Consider the following 26,993-nt stretch of genomic DNA (forward strand, 5'->3'; position numbering starts at 1 on the left):
AAATATTCTGATTAACTACTTATAATCTACTTTAGTATAATATAATGGGTAGAAAGTTTGATATACGCACGCACACACATGAAAGAATATTGAATTTAAAACTCGTATAATTTTATTAAAAAAATTCAAATATTTTCTGTGACCCGTTTAAATGAAATTTTACAATTTTATTAATAAATTATTTTAGTTTATATTTCGCGTTAACCAAAATTACAATTCAGTGTACGTCATTTCCCGCAACGTCATTTGAGTTCTCTCAAAATGGCGTCGGATTCTGAAGAACGTAGCTATTCTTCTCCTCCAAAACGTATAAAATTGGATGAAAGTAGTTTAATGTTATCCGGATCAAATGTAGAAATAGATTCAGTACCATTTTCTGGATCTAATAATGTACTAGAATTGCCTTCCGAAAGTAAGTACACTTTATTATAACTCAAAAATATGATTACTTTTTCCTACATAAAATGGCGGATCTGAAGAAATACCTTGGTTCAGAGCTCATCTGGTCGGGTATTGTTTTGGGGAAGGGGATATTGACAAGTATTCGAATCTAGTATGGCCGCTTAATTTGCAAAGTGAAAGTTAGGTTATTGAAACTTTGTTTTGATTTCTCTTTGTCTATGTTAGACAACGATTTATCAGTATTAAGTTGTTAAAATGACATTAGTTATTTGGAATAAGTATTTGAAACCTGTTACAAGTACTTTAGTTTTAGTTGTAATTTATTAAAATTTACCCTGTCTGATTAATAATAACTTTTATACATATAATTATATGATTTTTTTTTAAATAATTGTAGGGTTTTATGTGATAACTTAAGGTTATATTTACAGATAGGACACAGAATTTCCAAAACAATAAATTACAAGACTGGTAATCACTAAACATGTTATGTTTTTATTATTTTTTGTTGTTGCAGATGGACTGAAACTTGGTTCTGAAGATATGTTTCTAAAAAATTGTGAAGAAAAGCCATTCTCAGATTTACTTTTGAGTAATTCCCAATCTAGCATTGGAGGGTAAGATTTATGTTTAAATGTATATGCTATTTAGTTATGCATATATTTTTTATCCAAAAATGTTGTAAAGTTGTTTTATATATACCTGTAATACAATATCAATGTCATTCATATTTACGTAAATTCAAAAGTGCTTTATTTTCATGTTATAGTAAAGATTTTGCCCCTAATTTTTTCCAATAAGTATTGCAGTGCAGTACTAAATCTTTTTCATGAAAATTATGATAAAAAATTTACTTCATATAATTGCAGTATGTTGTTTGACTTGCAAATTACAGAAAATTGTTTGTAGGACTGTCACTATTCACTTTTTAAAAAAGTCATGCAAAACTCAAAAAATGTAATAAATACAATTTTTCCCCATTAGGTGGCAGCATTTGCGTTTCTGTTGGGAGTAGTATAAATGTGCCTCAGAATAAGTTGGAATGATATCATTGTTGAATATTGCCAGCAACACCAGTGACTGGCTTGTTGGCTGTGACTTGGCGGCACCAGATTATTATCAAAGCAATAATAATTCAGTATTTGATTGATTACAATGATTTACAGCAATGTAAACAATGTATTTGCTTACTTTAATTTTTTTTACAAAATTTGTATTTAAAAAAATTATTTAATAAGATAGTCTCTATTTGGGCAGCATAAATTCTGCATTACATTAAATAATTTTTTCAAATAAATCTTTACCTCCTTAGTGTATTATTTCATTTTGTGCTCATTAGTAGTACATAAGCATAGAGTTTTTTGTTTTCAAGAATTGGGTAGCTGGTTTTTTATTGTGAATGTGAGACTGGTCAATTGCAATAAATTCCTTTTAGGCAAAAAAATTACATTTTTATGAAAATAATGACAACACTGAATGAAGATCTCAACTAGCATGATTGATTTCTGAGGAATGTTGTAAAGTTATTGTAAATAAGTTAATTATGGCGCTGTGGTAATGATGCGTCATATGGCTATGATGTTATACCATACCACTTAATGGAAAAGATTCCAATTTTTTAGGTTTGGCATAAAGTAATGTTCTTAAATTGTGATTAACAAATAAAACTTACATAAAATTTTAATTCTGAAAAATATACATAATAGTTTGAGAAATTAAGACTTCGGTTAAAAATGCCATAATTACAATAACTTGTAATTGTCAGGTTATCTATCATGGTGGTCTTTAATGAACTAAAATTCCTGAAAACTAGGAACATAGTGGTATCAGAATATTTAGGAACATAACTCTGTAAAATTTTAATTAAATCTTTTTTCTTTACTGTTATATACTATTGTAGGGTCAAGTTCTTTTTGTAATTTTTAAATTAAAAATTTTAATAAAAAAATTGATATAAATTTTTTAGTTCCCTAAAGTGGGCTTGTAGATTTCTTTATTAACATAATGATAGATGTAAGTGAACTGTAGATCATATCACTAGTGTTACTTAGAGGGAGTGCTTTTCAAAGCAGCATAAACCCTTAAGCTTTGAATAGCAAATGTTCAAAAAATTAGTTTTGAATATTTTTTTTTTACTGATAGGTGTCAGCCACAATAAACAACTTTTATATAGAAACAGTTTTGAGTTTCCCAAAAATTACAGGTTAAAACTTTTTAATGTTAGTTCCTATGTTTAGGTGACCATTATTTTTTTTAATATATGTTTTGGACCTTAAGTTTTGACTTGCGGGATATTGCATTTGATTGAAAAAAATGTTACTGCATCACTATTTTTGATTTTGATGATATTTGGTATAAGACCCATCTTGTAGTGGCCAAAAAATATTTTTTAAATATTTTTAAAAAGTCTTTCTTGAGTAATAAACTATTTTCTAACTTGCCAACAGGTAAAAATAGTCACTTTTTCCATGAGCTGTAGCATTCTTACTTAACATTATGCAGAGGTCAACAAGGGCTTTTTGGAAAGAGCAAAGATGAAACTTCATCTTAGTGTACTTTAAATTCATTTTGTTACATAACCAAATCTTGTAATGTTTACTGAAGTTTTTTTTTTTGTCTTCAGTCATTTGACTGGTTTGATGCAGCTCTCCAAGATTCCCTATCTAGTGCTAGTCGTTTCATTTCAGTATACCCTCTACATCCTACATCCCCAACAATTTGTTTTACATACTCCAAACGTGGCCTGCCTACACAATTTTTCCCTTCTACCTGCCCTTCCAATATTAAAGCGACTATTCCAGGATGCCTTAGTATGTGGCCTATAAGTCTGTCTCTTCTTTTAACTATATTTTTCCAAATGCTACTTTCTTCATCTATTTGCCGCAATACCTCTTCATTTGTCACTTTATCCACCCATCTGATTTTTAACATTCTCCTATAGCACCACATTTCAAAAGCTTCTAATCTTTTCTTCTCAGATACTCCGATTGTCCAAGTTTCACTTCCATATAAAGCGACACTCCAAACATATACTTTCAAAAATCTTTTCCTGACATTTAAATTCATTTTTGATGTAAACAAATTATATTTCTTACTGAAGGCTCGTTTAGCTTGTGCTATTCGGCATTTTATATCGCTCCTGCTTCGTCCATCTTTAGTAATTTTACTTCCCAAATAACAAAATTCTTCTACCTCCATAATCTTTTCTCCTCCTATTTTCACATTCAGTGGTCCATCTTTGTTATTTCTACTACATTTCATTACTTTTGTTTTGTTCTTGTTTATTTTCATGCGATAGTTTTTGCGTAGGACTTCATCTATGCCGTTCATTGTTTCTTCTAAATCCTTTTTACTCTCGGCTAGAATTACTATATCATCAGCAAATCGTAGCATCTTTATCTTTTCACCTTGTACTGTTACTCCGAATCTAAATTGTTCTTTAACATCATTAACTGCTAGTTCCATGTAAAGATTAAAAAGTAACGGCGATAGGGAACATCCTTGTCGGACTCCCTTTCTTATTAGGGCTTCTTTCTTATGTTCTTCAATTGTTATTGTTGCTGTTTGGTTCCTGTACATGTTAGCAATTGTTCTTCTATCTCTGTATTTGAACCCTAATTTTTTTAAAATGCTGAACATTTTATTCCAGTCTACGTTATCGAAAGCCTTTTCTAGATCTATAAACGCCAAGTATGTTGGTTTGTTTTTCTTTAATCTTCCTTCTACTATTAATCTGAGGCCTAAAATTGCTTCCCTTGTCCCTATACTTTTCCTGAAACCAAATTGGTCTTCTCCTAACACTTCTTCCACTCTCCTCTCAATTCTTCTGTATAAAATTCTAGTTAAGATTTTTGATGCATGACTAGTTAAACTAATTGTTCTGTATTCTTCACATTTATCTGCCCCTGCTTTCTTTGGTATCATAAATATAACACTTTTTTTGAAGTCTGATGGAAATTCCCCATTTTCATAAATATTACACACCAGTTTGTATAATCTATCAATCGCTTCCTCACCTGCACTGCGCAGTAATTCTACAGGTATTCCGTCTATTCCAGGAGCCTTTCTGCCATTTAAATCTTTTAATGCTCTCTTAAATTCAGATCTCAGTATTGTTTCTCCCATTTCATCCTCCTCAACTTCCTCTTCTTCCTCTATAACACCATTTTCTAATTCATTTCCTTCGTATAACTCTTCAATATATTCCACCCATCTATCGACTTTACCTTTCGTATTATATATTGGTGTACCATCTTTGTTTAACACATTATTAGATTTTAATTTATGTACCCCAAAATTTTCCTTAACTTTCCTGTATGCTCCGTCTATTTTACCAATGTTCATTTCTCTTTCCACTTCTGAACACTTTTCTTTAATCCACTCTTCTTTCGCCAGTTTGCACTTCCTGTTTATAGCATTTCTTAATTGCCGATAGTTCCTTTTACTTTCTTCATCACTAGCATTCTTATATTTTCTACGTTCATCCATCAGCTGCAATATATCGTCTGAAACCCAAGGTTTTCTACCAGTTCTCTTTATTCCGCCTAAGTTTGCTTCTGCTGATTTAAGAATTTCCTTTTTAACATTCTCCCATTCTTCTTCTACATTTTCTACCGTATCTTTTTTACTCAGACCTCTTGCGATGTCCTCCTCAAAAATCTTCTTTACCTCCTCTTCCTCAAGCTTCTCTAAATTCCACCGATTCATCTGACACCTTTTCTTCAGGTTTTTAAACCCCAATCTACATTTCATTATCACCAAATTATGGTCGCTATCAATGTCTGCTCCAGGGTAAGTTTTGCAGTCAACGAGTTGATTTCTAAATCTTTGCTTAACCATGATATAATCTATCTGATACCTTGCAGTATCGCCTGGCTTTTTCCAAGTGTATATTCTTCTATTATGATTTTTAAATTGGGTGTTGGCAATTACTAAATTATACTTCGTGCAAAACTCTATAAGTCAGTCCCCTCTTTCATTCCTTTTGCCCAGCCCGTATTCACCCACTATATTTCCTTCCTTGCCTTCTCCAATGCTTGCATTCCAATCTCCAACTATTATTAAATTTTCATCTCCTTTTACGTGTTTAATTGCTTCATCAATCTCTTCGTATACACACTCTACCTCATCATCATCATGGGCGCTTGTAGGCATATAGACGTTAACAATCGTTGTCGGTTTAGGTTTTGATTTTATCTTTATTACAATGATTCTATCGCTATGTGTTTTGAAATACTCCACTCTCCTCCCTATCTTCTTGTTCATCACGAAACCTACTCCTGCCTGCCCATTATTTGACGCTGAGTTAATTACTCTAAAATCACCTGACCAAAAGTCGCCTTCCTCTTCCCACCGAACCTCACTAATTCCTACTATATCCACATTTGTCCTACCCATTTCCCTTTTTAAATTTTCTAGCCTACCAACCTTTTTTAAGCTTCTAACATTCCACGCTCCGACTCGTAGAATGTTATTTTTTAATTTTCTGGTGACCCCTTCCTTAGTAGTCCCCACCCGGAGATCCGAACGGGGGACTATTTTACCTCCGGAATATTTTACCAAGGAAGGCGCCTCCATTATTGCTATGTGAAAATGCAGAGAGCCACATTTTCTTGGAAAAAAAGCAGCTGTAGTTTTCCATTGCTTTCAGCTGCGCAGTACTCAGAGGACTGAGTGATGTTGATACGGCTGTTTAAGTCATTCTGACTCACGCCCCTAACAACTACTGAAAGAGCTGCTGCCCTCTTTCAGGAATCATTCCTTAGTCTGGCTCTCAACAGATACCTCTCCGATATGGTTGCACCTTCGGTCCAGCTACTCTGTATCCCTGAGCACTCAAGCCCCCTCACCAACGGCAAGGTCTCATGATTCATAGAGGAGGTTACTGAAGTTAACGTTTACAAATTGTTTTTTCAAATTTTGGGCCCAAAATAAATCATAAACGGCTTAGGGTAGCAGGCCTGTTTTTTACCTTTTAACTCTTGGGTACTAGGATTACTTATTAAAAAAAAAATTGGACTGTTACCGAGTGTCCTTCATTAAAGAAAAATGGTCGCCAAATCATAAGATTTTTAAAATGTCTCATTTTTGGGGCCCAAAAACCACATGTGGGACAGGTGGCAAAAAACTGAAATGTTTACAGCAGTAAGTACTTTTTATTTAATTTAAAATCATATAAAATTTATTTTGTTACTCAAAGGGGTTGACGAGTAATGAAGCCATCAAAACTGCTAAAAACACCATTCCTTTTAACTGTGTATCCACAATGTATCCAAAAAATTCACAGCATGTATTTTTTCAGATAATAATGTAGGCCTACTGTATAAAATATTTTTATATGTCTATAATAAGATAGCTTATAATCTAGATAGTTTGTTACTTTAAGTATGATTCATACACACAAACTCATGTTTAAACACGTTAGTGAATAGAAATGCATGAACATGAATGTTTGCGTAATCCTGAATATAAACATTGTAGATGGCTCAAGTACTGTTTTGATTTCAATGTGATGTATTGTTGCTAGTGTTAATACTTGGTTAGGTAATGTACACTTGTTTATAAAGTATTTTTATTAGCAGTAAACTTCACTTTTATGCGATATCTTTTATTTTTAATTTTATTAATTATAGAAATATTTATTTTAGCTGTAGAGAAACTAGGATAAGACAAAGTGAGGTGCAGTTAGCATTTTATAATTTATATTAACTCTATTGTTATTGTAAGAACCCTTGCATTTTATAAAAACGGATTATGGAGTGTTCAGTTAGCACTCACACTGAAACATGTCACAATTTGTTTTACAATAGACCTTCAGTATTTCACGATATTGTACAGTTTATTGAACAGCAAATAACATTGATATCTTTATGAAGTGGATGTACTAAAACAAAAAAATACCTGTACTTTTCATAAAACCAAATATTTAGTAAATATTTTCATATTAATGGGAAAAGTTGTTCTGACCCATTTAGCTGTCATACTAAACTGGTTAAGAAATATCTTTGATACTTTCAACAAGCAGGCCAAATATAAAATTAATTCCAGCTAGAGTACTGTGTACATAATGCTTAAACAAAATACATAAACCACAAGACGATATAGAAAGCGAATCGGAATGTCAAGATATATTTCAACCTCAATGTGTTATAGTCAGGTCTGAATAAAGCTTGTTCAGCATTAATTAAAATAAAGGATAAAATGAAAACTGTTACGTCAACCCAGGGAAAAATTAGTGTTTTAAGTTTATTACCAAGCAGTTGGAGAATTTAAAAAAAATCATAATGAGTTTAGCGTTAGTCAGTATTTAGCTTGTCAGTCCAAACAATTAGTTAAAATACGAGGAATTTTGCCACAAATCAGCAAAAAGAAACCCATTCATGTAATTGAAAATTTTATTAAATGTGTGTGTGTTAAAGATTTTTACCAGAATGATGAGCAGAGCCGAATGATGCCAGGCAAGAAGATTTGTGTCTATAAGACACACTGACGGGATGAAAATTAATATTCAAAAAAGGCTTATCTTAAGTAACTTAAGAAATGTACACAGCCTTCAAAGAAAAACATAATTTAAAAATTGGTTTTTCAAAATTTGCTGATGTAAGACCTAAATTTTGTGTTCTGGCCGGTGGGTCAGATACTCACTCTTTCTGTATGTGTGTCGCCCACCAAAATGTAAAACTTATATTATCTGCTCTAAAAATGATATTTAATTATAAAGTTCTCCTTTCAACCATGGTATGTAATGTAGAAAATGAAATGGGCATGCATCACAGTGAAAAATGTCCACGCATTAATGAAGGGCAAGAGAGCTGGGATGATGTCAACAGTGGGTTTCTGTTGACTGTTGTGAACTAACTACTGAAATTCTTCTATTTCAAGAGTACTTAGATAAAGTTACTGAAAATTTAAATCTAAAAAGGCATCATTTTGTTGCAAAGAAACAAGCTAATTTCCTCAACATTGAAAAGGAAAACATGTTGGAGGGTAAATGTAGTGTAATGGGAAACTTCTCTTAAAATTTTCCTTTTGTGATACCAGATGAAGTCCAGTCATATCACTGGTCAGAAACTTATGCCACAGTACATCCATTTCTCATATATTTTAAAAAAGAAGGAAAATTACAAAGCCAAAGCTACTGTGTGGTTAGCGAGTAATTGAAGCTCAATACTATATTGTTCTTCTGCTTCCAAAAGCAAGTTACTAATAAAATAGACACTTTTACCACAAGTTTTTTATTTTTCTGGCTCCTCAGCTCTGTATAAAAACAAAAAAAATCATAAATTTGTGCTACCACCAAGAAGATTTTGAAATCGCAGCTGAATGGAATTTTTTTGCCTCATATCATGGAAAAGGACCATGTTATGGTACTGGTGGAACTGTAAAAAGGACTGACTAAAGGAAGTCTTCAAAGGACAGTCAAATCAAATTGTTACACTTTCTGAAATGTACAATTAGTGCAAAGACAGTATTAAAAATATAACGTTTATTTTCTGCTATAATAAAGATGTTTAAGAGACTGAAGAATATCTCAGTTCTTATTATCAGGTAATCACAACAGTTCCAGAACAAGACCCTTTCAGTCATGTTCCAACAAGTCAGAAATATATTCTATTCTGAAAGTCCAGGTGACAAGCCAAAATGTAAAAATTATGTCTGCTGTGTATATGATGGCAAGTGGTGGTTAGGCGAAGTCATTGACATCAAAATATATGAAAATAAAGAGGAATATCGAATACATTTTTTCGCCAGGGCCTGATAATCAAACATGGGTTCAACTGGAATATATTTTAAAGTACCCTACAGAGCTTTTTCTATCAACTACTGGAAGAGGACATAACATTACACAAAAGATGAATGAGGACTTACCAGTTCTACTCAATAAAAAAATGGCAGGAGCACTAAGTAAAGTAAAAGTGAATTGAACAACTTGTTAATATATTTGAATTATCGTTTTGTAATTATTATTTATCATTCTGTAATTGACTGTTTATTAATTATCAATTTATACATTCTAATGAATTTAGTTGTAATTTTTATAATCTGAAGAAAAAAACCATAATATCAGTATTTTTGGATACGTTGTTTACAGTTAGAAGAAACTGTGTTTTTAGCAGTTTTGTTGGATTCATTACTTGTCAACCCCTTTGAGTAACAAAATAAATTTTATATGGTTTTAAAGTAAGTAAAACATTCTTACTGCTGCAAACATTTCAGATTTTTGCCACCTATCCCACATGTGATTTTTGTGCCCCAAAAATGAGACATTTAAAATCTTATGATTTGGGGACCAATTTTTTTTAATAAAAGACACTTTGTAACAGTACAATTTTTTTTTTAATAAGTACTACTCGTACCTAAGAGTTAAAAGGTAAAAACAGGCATGTTACCTTAAGCCCTTCATTATTTATTTTGGGCCCAAAATTTGAAAAAATAACAATTTATAAATGTAATTTGTAACTATTGTATTCTATTACAATATTTGGTTATGTAACAAATTGAATTTTGAGTACAGCAAGATGAAGTTCCATCTTTACACTTTCCAAAAACCCCTTTTTGACTCTGTATGAGTTAGAAAATAGTCTATTATTCAAGAAAAAAATTTTTTTTTAATTAAAAAAAATATTTTTTGCCATTACAACCCGGGTAGTTATATACAAAATATCATCAAAATCAAAAATAGTTATGCATTTGTTGAATTAAAATGGAATACCTCTTGTATGGCCAGGATTTACTCATTGACACACATTCAGAAACATACATAGTTTATCTAGAAGTTTTACAACGTACACGGTTTATTAAACATACATGGTTGTCCAGAAGATGTACTTTCCCCCTGTTCACTCTATTTTCCTTGTTTTCTGGTATTTTGTATAATTATTGTATCTAGTTTAAATAGCAATTTTGTTATTAATAAGTTGTATATAGTTTGTAATATTTAATGTTAATTAGACGAGGTTATTGAGCAAAACTAGCATTAGGTTATGTTGACATTGCACAAAGATACATATTTTTGTTACATTAACTAACCTAACAAACCACATCTAATTAATTATTTATATACAAATTATGTGCAACTTATTAATAACAATAGTCCATTATTTACTTAGTAATGTATATTACCAACAGAAAACTGAAAATCAAAATTGAGTACTCCCACACACACACACACACACACACACACACACACACACACACACATTCTAACAAGTAACTGGTATCTGATCTTGTACTGCGACTTTGAATTTAGAAGTGACATGTTAGGCTAGTGTTCACAATGTGTGCTACACTCTCATAAATATTGTTGCCAAATAGAACGTAGATTGACCTATCAGTTAACAGCAGGACAGTGTAGTGTAACAATCTGTAATTGTGTGTCTAAGACTGAGATTGCTGTTACTTAAATAATTTGTTAATAACTCACAAGTATAATTTTTTTTGTTTTAGAGTAATGTTTTATTTGTTATTAAGATTTTTTTTTGTCTGAAAGCCTTCTGAATATGTTTGATTTTAATACCATTGTAAATGTTCCAAAAGTACCAAAACATAAAACACCATTGAGCTCTATGCTGTTCATAACTCTTTTAGTTCCTGTTGTCAATTCGGATAACGCCTTATTTTCACAGTGTAAACTTTTGCCAAATTAAAAATTCTTACAGTCTTAGTGGCTTATTCATTTTGCTGTTGTGTGAGATGAGCCTTCCATTAAATTGCTGCTGTTACAAGGGTGTGTTTCAAGGATTATATGGTAGGTCTGCTTGAACCAAATGCTATCTAAAAATCATTTCTGTCCAAAATAGGCCACAAAACTTCCAATATCATTTCACAATAACATTTACCATCAAAATCACTATGTGCCTGGCCTCATTTTCAAAAAATAAATAAATAAAAATAACAGCCCAATCACTCTACCAGTATGTAATCTGAAATCAGTCTGTCAGTCATTGGATGTTATTAAATTACATGAACACTTTCTGTGTCCCAAATGTACAATTTTGCATGTAAACACACTAAGGTTGGAAATGCACCTTGTCACTAAAGATAATCTCTTATTAAGTTCACCATTTTCCAACACCCAATTTACGATTGTCATCTAAATGGTCATTCTTAGAATAGTTGAATGGGTGTTGATGCAGTCTGATCTTTCATTAAAATCCACTCACAGTGGTAGTGTTTTCAGTTTTATGATGGCAATAAAGCCCTGCTATGAAACTTGGTTTTCTTTTATATTTGCAACGAACCTCCTTGTACAAATTTTTCAATTAGTTCACAATTGGGGTTTTTATCCTATGAAAAATAGCACATAATTTACGCACAGTTTCAGTGAAATATATTCCATCACTTGTAATGAATTTTAATTATTATCACTATGCTCCATATTAGTGCTCTTGCACATCTGATCTTGCACAACACGTTCAACCATACAGGAAAAAAATAGTGTACAATTTAAATCCTGCGTTTAGGGACACACATTATATAAATAGATTGTTGATAGGTAACTTTCACTGTAGAATCATATATTCAGCTTTTTTTATGTACACAAAAAAAAATATTATTATCATATTGCACTTCGGTAAATTTCATAATAAAATAAGTTATAACATACAGTATCTTAAGCTTGTTTAGTATTCTTATTAAAGTCAGTGTTATTGAAATTTTCTCAGTTTGGAAGTTGAAGATGCAGATATTGATGATGATGAGGATGACGGTGATCAGGATGAAGTCTCTTCTACTGTTAGCAATTTATCAGAATTAAGTGGTTTATCAAATATCAGTGGTCAGGATTGGAAGGGTATTGCAGGTCTGTTGTGTTGTTATAAGCTTTTCAATTTGTGGCCTTTTAATTATAATGAAATTGTAATTTTTGTAAAATTTTGTTGTTAGTGTAAATTCTTTTTATGCTTCATAATTTGTTTAAGGTGTTGTAGTAGTGATGACAATAAGTCCTCACTAGTCTTTCTGAATTGATATGATAAATTCAAGCCAAGTAATCAAATATATTTTTATTGATTTGTGGAAGCAATAAAAATGAAATAATCTATATACGAAATAATGAAAGTAATTGCATTAATAAAATTTCATTTCATCATTCAAATGAAAGGATATATAATTTGATCAGTTTGTATAGCAGTCTGTAATTTGTTTGCCTGACAGTACATTTCTGAAATCAGGTATATACGCCCATATTTAAGTAGGTAATGTAATACAGAGACTAGTTTAAATATTATTACTGAAAAATGATTTTTTTTTTTTACAGTGGCTACTAACAGATCCATTCTATGGAGTTAGTTTGCTAGTAAAAAATGTTTTATTTTTCCATGGAATGATCCATTAGCTGTTATTTAAATAAATCAATCAAGTTACTTTAAAATATGAAAAGCAGTATCTGAACTGGCCTTTATGTAATTCAATTTAAAACAAGAAAACAAAACTGAATAAGGTAGTTGTAAAGGCCTTATTTAATATACTATATTACATCACAACTGAATATGATGTAAAAGTAATATCCAATTGTAAAATCAAGACCGTTCTTTTAGAAAATAAAATAATCATGCTAACGCTGTATATATATATATAAATAAATTTCCGCAACTCGCAATTTAAATTAAAATAAATTGATACAAAATGTTACAAACTTTTTATGGAATTGTAGTTTGGCAAAGTAACTTAGAATGCTGTCTACTGTAGTTTTTTTTTTAAGTCTATGTATGTATTACATAATTACCCTGTCATGTCATTTTCTGATTGTAAATGTATCAGTAGCTGATATGTAATGTGGCAAAGCTTTAAATGTTTAACAGTATTTGTTCAGACTAGGCAGTAGCACTTTATTTATATATGTTGTGCAATCAATAAAAACTGGTTATCATGCAAGATTCATTAATTAGTTATATTGACAAGTTATTTTTTTAGTTTAATTGATAAATTTTTAACTTAATGTTATTAAATAATCATAATGTTTGTTACATATAAATTAGAATGATTTTAATATAAAGTAATGAAATATCTATATTAAAAAAAAGTAAATATATATATATATATATATTGTAAATGAAAATGCTTTTGATAAAAGCAATAGATATTGCATAGTAATTAGTCCAAAGCTAGATTAGTATTAAGACATTTTTTACAAAAACTTGTACGGTTATTTGTTTATTTAGGAGGAGAAAATACTGTGCTTGTGTTAGATTCATATGAATAAGTTTAGTTCACCAAAGAACCAGATTGTTAGTTGGCTTTGTCATTTAATAACATTTATTCCATCCATGAAAAAACTAAATGTTTTACAAAATTCTTAGAAATTTGTTAAAAGTCTTACAAAATAATTGTAAAAATAATCTTATGTGCTAGTTGCTGCATTAATTTGCACAAAGTAAGATGTTCACATACTATTTGTTTTACTTTTTATTTTGTGGTTTGAGTCGATTAGAAATGAGGTATGTTAATCTTATTTTTTATTTCAGTTATTTATTGGAATTATATTTTTAGATAACTAATTTTCCCTAACTGATAAATGTGCGATGTGGCATGATTTTTTTTTTAACTTGTAGGACCTATGAGTTGGGTTCATAAGCAGATGATAAATGGTGTTAATCCACGTATTCTTTTATCGCATTTGATGGGTGATAAATTTACATCTGATGAACACCTGGCAAATCTTGATGACGTTAGTTTATGGAAGGTAAGTAAATGTAAATGTTTTTTCTTTAGTTTTATGCACCTACGGGAAAAGCCACAGTTCAGTAAAAGACAAAATTTATTGTAATATAAAATTACATAAGAGTAAGATTAGTCTCTTTATTCTATAGTACAAATTTATCAAATCTTCTTTGTTTTGTTTTTTAAATTAATTTTAATTTTTTTTTATTAAATGCAAAATTTTCTATTTTGATTTTTATGTTTAGTACCTGATAGAATGTTTAATTTCATATTAAATAGATATTACATATTAAATCAGAATAACATAAGTTATTCTTCAAATGCATTGAATTACTATGATTAGAAGTTTGTAGGTTGTTTCTTTTTTTGGTTTATAAATTATAATGCTATTAATCAAGCTATAAAAAAATTTAATAAAAAAGTAAAAATTATGAAATTGTAATTTACAAAGGGAGGAGGAGGTATACGTGGAACATCTGGAAAATGCTGAATCTCCCAAAAAAAAAAAAATTATGCCTGATCAAAGAAAAAAACATCTGAGACATGTTTGTATTTTAACTGTAAAAAAATTAAAATTGATTAGTTTCTGACAAAAAATAAACGGATAGATGGACATAAAACAACAATAATTAATGATGCCGTGTTTTGTTACTTACTGTTTAACTGGTTGGCTGTGCTCCATGCCCCTGTAATGGCAAGTTGGGTTAACTGAACACTTGAATAATTTTAAATGTTGTTTCTGTCATTTTAGTTACTAATGATGTAGATTTTTACTGTACACTTTTCCTTAGAAATAAAATATTTTTATATTCATTAAGTTGCATTCCTCCTGTTTTAATTACTGGTTAAATCACATACTTAATGATCACACGTGTGTTTAACCTTTTAACTTTTGGGGATCTCTTTATAACCCCATATTATGTTTAGATTTGATGTGCTATACTAAAAAATTTGTTTCAGGTATTATGTTACACTTGAAAAAAATGAAATTTTTTGTCCACTATAAAAAAGAAAATATCCTAATAAGAATATAAGAAATGTGTAGAAATATTTTTGTCATCATTTAGCTTCAGAGTCTACTTTTATATGTCCCTTCAATAGTACTCTTAATATTAGTTTCTAGTTTTGTTCATCTTTTCTCAAAGCCTTGAGAAAACTGAAAAAGGTAACTGAATTTTTTTAAGAGTTGAGTTGCTGACAATGCAATTACTTCCATTAAATCTTGTGATTGTGTACATCAGTATGTTGTTTGTGACGATTGAATGTGCATATTACATAAAAATTGAGAATGCGATTTTATTTCTGAAACTTGTATACTAAAACAAGATTGCATTGGTATGTCCTATATTTAAATATTAAATAGTAATTTCAAGTAAAAATTATGTGGAAAATTACATATATTTTAAGGTTTTTAAGATTACTTATAAAAGTTTTTACTCATTTCAATAGAAAGGAGGAGGTCAATTGACCCACGTGCATTTAAGAAAATTAGTCTACGTATAAGTCTTTCTTTTCATCAGTTAGTATTTCAAATATTTCCTTTCTCTTCTCTAGAGGAAGGCCTTTGTCAGTGTTTTGTGACTAGAAAGTTATTTGGTGATAATTTTACTTTATATGGATAACATTTATTGTTACCCATATGTGGTGGAAAGTTTTGGTAAAAAAACTTATTGCCTACATAGTAACGTAAAGAATTGAAAAAGTTATTTATTATTTTTAAAGTTTCATTTCCTAACTTCATATGTGTAAAGTTTATTTCTTTTTTAAATTAAAAATATAGATAAAATACTTTGATTATATTAACAGGTAATAAGTTGTGGTGATTAATCACAACTCAAATAGAATTTTACAGCATTGTCTTTTGTTGTATCAACAACAATACCAATGTGTTCACTTATGTCAGTGAAACTGTATCCAAAACCATGGCCACATGTGGATTGAACATAACTAAACATTTCCTGTAAATCATTTTCATATTCTTGTTATTAATTTATTACTTTTATTCACTTTTTTTTTAAATTTATATTTATGATCATAGTTTGGTGAAAACTCAATTTAAAAACTGATCTTAGGTTATATGATTTTTTTAAGGGGCACATACATACATGCACTATGGGGGAAGTGTTCCCAACATTTCTTTGTTTGAATTGTATTTTAGTGGTCAGTTTGTATGTAACTATTGCCTGTTACTTAGATTCTAATTAACTTTGTTCTAACAGCTATTGGTGGTAATTTTACTTCTGAAGCTGGAATGGATGTTCTACCATTAAGAACAGATGTTCAGACTTATTGAGCTTTTTACTGCTCTCGTACGTTAATTAAAATGAGATATTGTAGTTTCAACATGGTATTTGTTTAATGAGATCTGTTTTCAAGTACATATTTATTTTTTTTGTGGAAAGTCAAAGTTCAGAATTTTTTTTTAATATATTCATACTTACAACATTGAATTTACTAATTAGTTTTGCTGTATGTTCCATTTTATGTTTTTTTACATGAATAATTGCATTTAACTGTTTCTGTTTGCTACCAGATCATAGTGCAACTTCTAAGTGAACCACCACGTAGAGTTAAGTTGCGTCATATCAATACTTTGGATGATGTTATACATTTATTGAATACTTGCTCTCGCATTATTGTTCTTACTGGTGCTGGGGTATGTATTTCACATAAATATATCTGTTTAAATAGCAAATGTTTTCATTACACTAATTATAATTTGAAATATGTATGATTTTGAATATTACTAAATATATTATGATTTATTTGTTATAATAATTACAATTTGACAGTTTCTGGGGAGTTCCGAGACAGTCATATACAAGTTGGTGACTTATTCTTCTAATGTTCAGATATTGCTAATCAGTAAATACCGATTACATGTTTACTATATAAATTCATGTTTCATTCCATTTTTGAATTTAGTGCCAGTTGTATGTGTCAGAATCCTTGAGTGTTTCCAATTTAATTAATATATTTGTTATAACTCGGTTCATTAACATAAATTTGATATGTGTATTTCAGTTAAGTTTAAAAGGGAGAAGATAACAAATAATATTTTGACGATTTAAAAAATGTTATAAATCTTTAATTTCTTAAAACTTTGGTATGAGAATACAAGTTAAAATTCTTTGCTGTGGTAGAATACATGGGCTTATTAGCACTGAAATACTAATCAATATTAAAAGCAATTACCCCATAAACTGGTATTTTCATAATTAATAAACTGTTAAATTTAATCTCAGTTTCAGTTTTGATTTCATTTGTAAATTCCTTATTTTCCTTATAAACTTAGGTCCTGAAAATAATTGCATATTGAATAAAAAAGGGATTCACTATTATGAATTTGATGTAAGTTGACAAGTAACATTAACTCTTGTGCCTGTTCATCAAGTTTATTTCTTTTCCATTTATATTTACAAACCTTTTATGCATTTTCAATTATATTATTTATTGCAGCTGATGTAAGATTGTATTCAAATTGAGAATAATAGTAAGTATATCTAGTTAAGCAAGTGAAGGGGAAATTGAATTATGTATAGGAAGCAGATTGGATTTGTTGTAGCAAGAGGGGTGTTCAAAGTGCCATTGGATAAATTCAAAAACCCTCAATCTTTTTAAGAAAATTCTGAATTGATAAGTAGTGGATTGTTTGAAATAAATAAACATTATTGTTAAAAATTACTTTGGTAAGAGTTTTTCTGTAGTCGAAGTGGCTAAAGGTTTTCTTGTATTACTAATTGCTATTTTTATTTTACTGATTGAACAACTTTTATGTAAAATTAAATCCTATGAATATTTAAAAAAAAATTTATTAAGTGAAAATAAAAAGTCATTTCTGGTTTTATTAGGGAAGCAACATTTATGTTAGCATAATTCATTTAGATCTTAATTTTTTTGTGTTATAAGGTGAGGCACAAAAAACTTTAAAATTCTCATCTCAACAAGAAGACACTTTAAAAGAATTTGTGATTTAATTTTCTTATATATATGTGTGATCTACCTATATTTTGGCAGTTGATACTATTTCTCAGTCATACTTTAATTGTAGTTGTTATTTATGAATGATGAAAAGAAATTCTAGATGGAGGATCATGTTTGAGACCAGATTGTGTTCATTCAATATTTTGAGTTTGATATAAATATGCAAACTTCTTTTATTCTTTGTAATCTAAAGATTTTATGATAATTTGATAAAGTTCTAAAGAAAGGAACTTTCTAGGATGGTAATTTTCAAAACCCTTTTCGCAATTGTTTTTGTGAATTAATGTGTTTTAACTTATCAGAGATAATCGAGGGTTGTTTTTTAACGATCTTCATTATATATATTTATTGTTTTATTACAATGAATTTTTTCACTCATCATGATTGCTATATTTAGTAAGCGGTTATGTATTGCTATGGTTAATTTAATATTTAGAGTATAAGAAAATTTTCACTGTCTGGATTTCACTTTTGGTAGCGGTCTTGTCATTTTATTTTAAGATGTAGTTAATTGAAAATAGACTTAAAAATGTAGAAAAGGTGGTTCACAAACTTACAAGATCATCATCAAATGGTTGATCTTGTATCTTAGTAGTGTATCAATCCCTTCAGAGAAACTTTTGTTCATTATCATATAAAAATTCAAGTACATTCTTAAAAGTTAAACTAATTGCTTGTTTTTACGAATGATTACAGAATTAAATTAGTTCATGTAATTCATTATTTAACATGTGAATGAGGAAATAAAAAGTACAGTAATTAAGTTTGATAAAACATAATTATTTATAATTATGTGTTCTGCTGTAGTATGTTTTGAAAGAATTCTTGATTGTTTTATCAAACACATCATACAACATTTGCACACGTGCATGTTCACGTTCAGACTTAATTTTTTTATGCATTTTAATTAATCTTAAGATTTGCCCTTCCTTTGATTTTCTGGATTTCAGTTTTAACTGCGTTATGCAAGAAAAAAATTTTTGTATATTATTTACTGTCGTATGTAACTTGGAATTGATTAGGTCATGATTAAGATTTCCTATGAAATGGTAGCTGGGTGAATGGATAGTTCTTTTATAGAAGCTGTTAGCTACATGAATTTTCTGGAACTTGAAGTTGCTTTGGATGTGATATAAAGGTATTAATTTTCATGTGACAGATTGTCCTTTTTTAAAAGTATATTTTTACAATTTTTTTTAAGCTAATTTTACTTGATTACTTTTTATTTTTTAATTATTTTTATGTTATTGTTTGCCTAACATTTGTGTTATATATAGCTCGCCTCTAATAATTTATGAGTTTTTTTTAAAATTGTTTAGAATTTCTGAAAAAAGGTATATAAAGATATGGGATTGTTTATGTTATTTGATTCCTTGTTTAATTTATATTAGTAGTTTGTATTCGGTAAGTGCATATATATATATATATATATATATATATATATATATATATATATATATATATATATATTTAAAAAAAAATATATATAAAAAAATATATAAATATATATATATATATATATATATATATTTAATGATGGGTTTATTTTTAAGTAAATTATAGTAAGTAATTAAGTGAAGATAAATTTGTATTAAACAATTTTGTTTAATACAAAATGTTTTATGTGTAGATTCTTTCTTAAAGATTCTAGTTGAGTAGTAACAATCTTTATCTTTTTGAGTTAACCTTTTTTTTTTTTTTTTATCTTGAACTAGCTTTATTATGTTTTGATGGTTATTGTTAGTATTGGGTTTTTAAAAACCATTTTTCATTTTTATTGTAGGTATCTGTGTCGTGTGGTATACCTGACTTCAGAAGTCGTGATGGTATTTATTCAAGATTAGCAGTGGATTTCCCTGATCTACCTGATCCTCAAGCAATGTTTGATATTAACTATTTTAGACAAGATCCAAGACCTTTCTTTAAATTTGCTAGAGAAATTTATCCTGGACAATTCAAACCATCTCCTTGTCATAGGTATTTTATATTTAATGTTTTTGAATTAGTGATATATTTTGAAACACTAGTACACCAGTTTTTTTTAGAGAATGAAAAAACCAATTTAAAAAAATCACTGTTTTTTTAAGTTCATAAACACAAGAATCTTTAGTTGTTAATACACTTTGATAAGTTTCTAAATGTAGAATGTGAAATATTTTTGTGTAAAATACATATAATTTTTGATACTTAGTGGTAACTTTGACTGGTGTTAATAAGTTGATTGTTAGTTATTTAAATACTTATAAGCTATTATTTATTGAATTTGAAGATGTTACTGTCATTTAGTAAATTCACTGTCTCTTAATTGTGGACCATTTAGCTTCTATTATTCTTAAGGGAAAATAGGTATTGATTTGCATTATTTTGAATTAAATATCACGATGAAGCTTAAGTTATAATGAACCATGTAATTTACCAATTCATAGAAATTAATTAACTATACAATTCTAGTGATCCTTTAGTATACAAAAATTTGCAAGTACTATCTATTTGTGTACTAATCTATTTATTTTTGTAATTAAGTGAACTAATAAATATAAATATAAATCTGCGTAAATCAGTAGTAAAGGCATGATACCAATCATGTCATGTTTTAGCAAACTTTTATACAGAGAACAATTTTAATGTAGATGATATGAATTATTTTTTAGAGCAATGTCAGGTAAATAACTAACTATAAGAACAATCTGAACAGTAAAATTTAGAAAATAGCAAAAAAAAAAAACTATTAGCAAGTCTTCATAAAATATTATTATAACTGTTAATTTTTGGAAAATCTGTAAAACTTTATAAAAATATAAAATTGCAAAAGTTACAATTTTATATTCACATTAGAAGTTTTTATAAAAATATAAGTTAGTTTTCTTGTATAAGTGAACCTAATTTTGTTTTTGTTTATTAATGTTAAAAGCATTTTTCTTTTTCAGATTTATTAAAGTGCTAGAAGAAAATAAAAAGCTATTGAGAAATTATTCACAAAATATAGATACATTAGAACAAGTTGCTGGGATTTCAAATGTAGTAGAGTGCCATGGTTAGTTAGTTTATTTTATTTATATGGATTTTGTACTCGTATAATAAGTAGTTTAAATGCTAAAAGTCTTTTTAAATTTTTTTTATTAGCAGTTTCAAATAACTGATACTGTTACTGATGATGTTACGTAGTTTGAGCCTTTGTGATACAAAAATATGAGGTTATTCAGTATTCTTGACACAATAAAAAAACTTGTTTGAGAAAATACAGATGTTCCCTATTAAAAAATAAATTATGAGATCGAAAATTTTATTCTTTATGAAATCTTTTGAACAGTTGTATAAATGTTTATGGGCAGAGGCTACCCACAAAATTTTGCTCTTTAAAGAAGTGTAATAATTTTTCTCGAGAAATTGTTGAACAACACTTAAAGTTAGATTGAAATATTTTCTTTGATTTAATATGTTTTTATTATACTGTTATTTCAGGAGTGAATGATACATCAGTTTGAAGTAATATTATAGAAAAAGTCAACTGAAAAATATTCCATGAAATTAAGTGTATGAAATTTACTGATGTAGATATTTTGAGTATGTATCTTAGATTGTTTACTAGTATGGATTAAACATTCCATTGCTTTTTTCCTTACTTACTCAATGAACCACTCATAAACGCCTTTATAATACCACTATCTTTTTGCTGTTTTGTTATTTACAGAGATATTTTTAAGAAATTGTATGAGCATTAAACTTGGTAAAATTCTGAAACTAAGCGAATTGTTTTATTTTTTGTCATATGTAACGATTGCACTCTACAGAGGTAAGTCTTTTAGAATCGCAGAAAAGGAGAGCTTTCCTTGGTAGTCATGTATAGATTGTGTGTAAAATCTGTTTTATTTTTTGTTACATGTAACCATTGCACTGTACAGAGGTAAGTCTTTTAGAATTGCAGAAAAGGAGAACATTACTTGTTAATCATGTGTAGATTGTGGGTAAAATCAGTAAAACTTGGTTTTTCACGCTTTGCTTTAAAACAGTAATCTTTCTGCTTGCCCTGACTGCTCCTCAGTTGAATGATGCAGAGATGATTTTTACATAATTTCTAGGTCATTGGGACAGGCACTAAATCCTCCTCTGACCAGTAAAATTAATAACATAACTTATTACTCTCCTACCAACCAAATTCAAGAGGTACAGTTACATTTGTTTTTCACATCTTTGGTTGATGTGAGAAATTAAGGGTGCTTGAATTTTGTGCTAGCCACATTATTATCCTCTCATACAATGCATTGAATAAGTTCATCTCTGCAGCTCTTGATGGGGTTCCACCTTTGTTGAAGAAACAAACTTAAATTTATAACTAAATAGTTTTGACTTTAATAGATAATTTTGTAATAAATAACTTGAATAGGTAACCATATATATTATGGTATTTATTAAGTTTATTTTAAATTATTGATTAAGGCTTTAAAATTTAAAGTATGTAATAAAATAACCAGTCAATCTCTTTCATATATATATTTAATATTAAATAAAATTTAAACCACCAAAACACAGTAGATAGATAAGTTAAACATACCACCATACCATAATTCCAAGAATCGATTTTCTTGGGCTCCTGCATTTTCAGTTTGTATTTAATTCTAAAATTACATTAAAATAAATTGTTTTTATAATTTCAAATTTTCAAAAATGTCAATATTTTATAAATTTTAAAATTAATTATGGATGATTATGTAAGTTATGAAAGTCCAGTACTGGACAGCAGTATGATGTAAAGATACATTTAAAAAATTAAAATGAAATTATTGTTAAACAAAAATTAATAATTTGTAATATACGTAACAGAATTATTTTAAAGTTAAATGATAAGTACACTTCATTTGCCAATGGGCTTGTTATGTCTACAATATTTTTCCCTAAGTAAATACTCAAAGGGATATAATACCTGTATACATAATATTCTTTTGCAGACAAGATTATGTAAATGACATTTTAACAGAATTTGTAAAAAAAAAATGAACATGTAATCATTCAAATAAATTGAATTCCTGTAACAATAAATTAAACTGTAGCCCAGAAGATTATAACAATAGACAGTCTGTAATTTTCCGTATGTAAAAGCAAATATTGATGAAAACAGTAAAATTATTACTGATTTTAGAAAACCAACTCAACATAATTCCACCTCTGCCTCTAACACAAAAAATCAAATTAGTCATTCTTGAAAAATAAGTATTCATTATGACATGGTATATAAGGTATATAGTCAACATTTACATGCCCTATAATGAAATAGAATTTCATATTTAGTGATATAATAAAAAACAAAAAGAAAAAGTGATATAATAATTTTTTTGTGAACATAAAAATACATTAAAAGAAAAAACAAAGGAAATACTTTATATTAGTTCCATTTGAAAATCATAGCTATATTAACGATACTAATTCAAATACAAACTTCATCTTTTAAACTAATAAATAGTTAACAAAATATATAAATTATAATAAAAGCACACTACACATTGAATTTTACAGTAGAGAAATTTGTAGAATTAATTGTAATAATTGCAAAAAGATGTACGTTGGTAAAATTATCAGTAATAGTTTTAGTATCATAGATTGGTCCTTTGAATAAAAAGATCGAGTCAGAACATAAAAATATTTCATGTTATATTGGTCATCTCATTACACACTGCAATAACTAATATAATTAGAAACAATCGATGTAAATAATAGTAGAGTTTTTAGAAAAATATTTTGTTGATAAATACATTAATATACTTATAAATGAACAGGTAAATTTTGAACATGATGAATTATTTAAATTTATGCACCTGCCGTAATAGCTAGAGCTGAACTATATCCATTATTTTCTTTTGTTGATCATAACTATCAGGTTTTCTTTCATCTAACAATGGTATTGCATTTTCTGATGTAGTAGTGTTGTAACGATTATGAATCCATGGGTTGGAAAAGTAAGTAGTCTGTAAGGTTGGAAAAAATACTTAAACCATTTAATATTAAACCATTTATTTTAGTTTACTTGTAGATAGCTTTTATTAATTACAGTGCGTGTGTGTGTATGAAATACATATATATGATGCACACTCACACACATAAATATAGGTTTTGAAAATTGTAAAGGTCATTATAATTCTTTTCTGTACATTTATAAAAACAAAGTTATGAATGATTTGATTAGATTATTAATGCAATTGAGTAGAATTATCATGTGATGAGGAAGGAATAATTAAAAGCCAGGATATGAAAATGTTTTTTAAGAATAAAATGAATATGTTAAGGTTAATTAAAAATCTATTAATGGTGATGAGGCTGACATAAGTATTTTTTAATTTAGTAGAAAATGTATTTTTTCTTTTTTTTTAATCAAACATTTGTAATATCCGGGTACTTTTTCAGTAATTCAAAAAAATAAAATGTTATTTTGTCTTAGCATGTGTATATGTAGTAACATCTTTGTAATAACATGAATCGTGATTATTTTTATGACATCTATTGAGTTGTTAGTTTAAATACGTGCTACAGAAATATTCACAAATAAATTAATATTTTTTGTAATTTTGTACCAATTCTTACATTCATGTATAGTTTCTGCTTAGAATATAATAAGATGAATACTCTGTTTAAATTTAGTTTTGGTTTTATTGGGAGTTATTTTTGAATTAATTTTCTGTATAATTTATTGAGTATTATACCTTGCATATTTCAATTCTGTTTTCTAAAAACAAAATTAATGTAATTAAGATTGTTAAAAATCTTTTAGTGATGAGGAGGCTGACGTGATAAGTATTTTTTAATTTAGTAGCAAATATATTTTTTTTATTAAACTTTAAAATTTCCAGGTTCATTTGCAACAGCTTCATGTACACAGTGTGGTTACAAGGTTACGTCAGATGATATACGTGAAGAAATTTTCCAGCAAAAAATTCCCATGTGCCCTAAGTGCAGCAGTAACACAGAATATACTGGTACAGGTATGTTTAGTTAAGTATGTATTTAGCATATTTTCTTGTTTTTAGTTTGGGATTTTGTCCAGCTATTGTCAGGTAGTTGGCCTTCTTGAGACCCATCGTGTTGGTCTAGTGGTGAACTCATCATTGCAAAGCAGCTGATTTTGAGGTTGAGAGTTGTAAGGTCCAAATTCTTGTACAGATTTGAATACTAGATCGTGGATACCGGTGTTCTTTGGTGGTTGGGATTTATGATTTCATATATGTCTGGAATGGTCAACCTGAGACTGTGCACCACTACAACACTCCACTTAACATTCATACATATCATCCTCTGAAGTAATAGCTTATGGTGGTTCTGGAGGCTAAATGAAAAGAGAGAGTTCTTGATTGATTGTTAATGACCAATTACTTGTCATTAATGCCCTGTTAATATTAGCCATACATTAATTCCATTGTCATATGCACTGTTTCCACTTACAGCTGAATGTTAGCATCTCGTCATTTCTTCAAGAAGGCCTGGGTCCAAATCTCAGTCAAAATGGGATTTTAAAATGTTGGTAAATTTTCCTATTGTTTTTCTTTCAACAAATTTTGAGCTTAAATTTTGGATTAATCATGAAAAAAGAACTTTGGTCCCGTAGAATCACAGTTCATTTATTATATAACACCTGATTGTTTTTCAGTTTGAAACTTATAATCAGTTACTTAGACTATTTTATCATTAACAGAAATAAAAATAAAAAATTAGATTACATTTTCCTGTTCTGGGTATTTTTTCATTAATTTCAATATTTATCCTGGCATCTTAAGTTAACTAAGATATTTCTAAATTCCAACTGTTTGTATTATTGAATAAGTGAAGTGATGTTTTTGTGTAACCCTATTGCCTTTTGTTGTCTTTTCTGTTTTATATTTAAATGTTGGACTGTTACTGTCAAGTAATCAAAAGATTTCATTAAAATTTTACAGGATTGTCCACTGAACTTAGGAGTTGTTTCAGTGTTGTTTATGTTTCATCTCACCAAATCTATCTGTAAAAAGTGGTTCACTTAAAAATGAAAAAAATGAGAGAGCTTTATTAATTTTTGCCAGGAAATTTCCTACAAATTTTTTTTTTACACATTTGTGTGTATATATTTTTGTATATATAAAAAATATATATATATATTTTTTTTTTGAAAATTCAAATAATTCATCAACATATTAACCATTGTGCTAATAAAGATTTAATATTAAATATTAATTCTTATACAGTATATGTGTATAATGTAGTTATTAAATCATTTTTAAATATTTGTTTTAATTGTATTAATAAATATATTTTCTTATTCTTAGGTTCTCAGGGCATAATGAAGCCTGATATAGTATTCTTTGGTGAAGGTTTACCAGAGAGCTTTCATAAAGCTATGGCTGAGGATAAAGAAGAATGTGATCTTCTTATTGTCATTGGTTCATCACTCAAAGTCCGACCTGTTGCTCTTATACCGAGTAAGTTCTGAATCATTTTGGATGGTTTTAACTTACTTTTTATTGATTGCATCATGAGTGGTTTTTAGTATTGCTTGTGTAGTCTTGTATGTGCTGTCACTTGACAGCATACAAATATTAGATAGATAAATATACCTACATTTGTTCTATCTATTGCTTTGTGGATCTATGGATCCCTCCTGTCCACCCTCTGTTAATGATCTCTCCCTGATGAGTACCTTGTGAATTAGATCAGCCATTGTTCTGGGTACCTGTATGTCTGGGGAGGTTGTAGCTTGAAAGTTTGATGGAGTAATGAATTGGATACAGGTTTCTTTAAGGATTTGTTTCCTACCCAGATGTCGTAATAAGCATCAATAAGTTGCTGTAGTCTGTATTAGGTACTACTTCTGTTGCACCATTTTGTTTTAGTGTTTTTTTTTTTTTTTAATTAGTGAAGTTATTCAGTGTTATGATTGCCTTGAAACTTACTAAAATTCCTTTGGTTTTTATTTTTTGCTTCCTCAGAAT

At 28.7% G+C, this 26,993-nt stretch overlaps 1 protein-coding gene across 1 annotated transcript in view; it reads left to right on the forward strand.

The window, feature by feature from the left end:
* The first annotated feature begins 272 nt into the window (after window positions 1–272).
* Window positions 273–26,993, forward strand: part of Sirt1 (Sirtuin 1) — a 43,503-nt gene continuing 16,782 nt past the window's right edge. The window contains exons 1-9 of the mRNA XM_075360084.1: window positions 273–412; window positions 920–1,019; window positions 12,066–12,202; window positions 13,953–14,083; window positions 16,595–16,717; window positions 19,829–20,022; window positions 20,973–21,079; window positions 24,885–25,016; window positions 26,331–26,483. Coding sequence (XP_075216199.1) covers window positions 334–412; window positions 920–1,019; window positions 12,066–12,202; window positions 13,953–14,083; window positions 16,595–16,717; window positions 19,829–20,022; window positions 20,973–21,079; window positions 24,885–25,016; window positions 26,331–26,483 — 1,156 coding nt within the window. The 5' untranslated portion in view covers window positions 273–333. The remainder of the gene's footprint in view (window positions 413–919; window positions 1,020–12,065; window positions 12,203–13,952; window positions 14,084–16,594; window positions 16,718–19,828; window positions 20,023–20,972; window positions 21,080–24,884; window positions 25,017–26,330; window positions 26,484–26,993) is intronic.

The sequence above is a fragment of the Lycorma delicatula genome, chromosome 3 (genome assembly GCF_047948215.1).
Source record: "Lycorma delicatula isolate Av1 chromosome 3, ASM4794821v1, whole genome shotgun sequence".
NCBI lineage: Eukaryota > Metazoa > Arthropoda > Insecta > Hemiptera > Fulgoridae > Lycorma > Lycorma delicatula.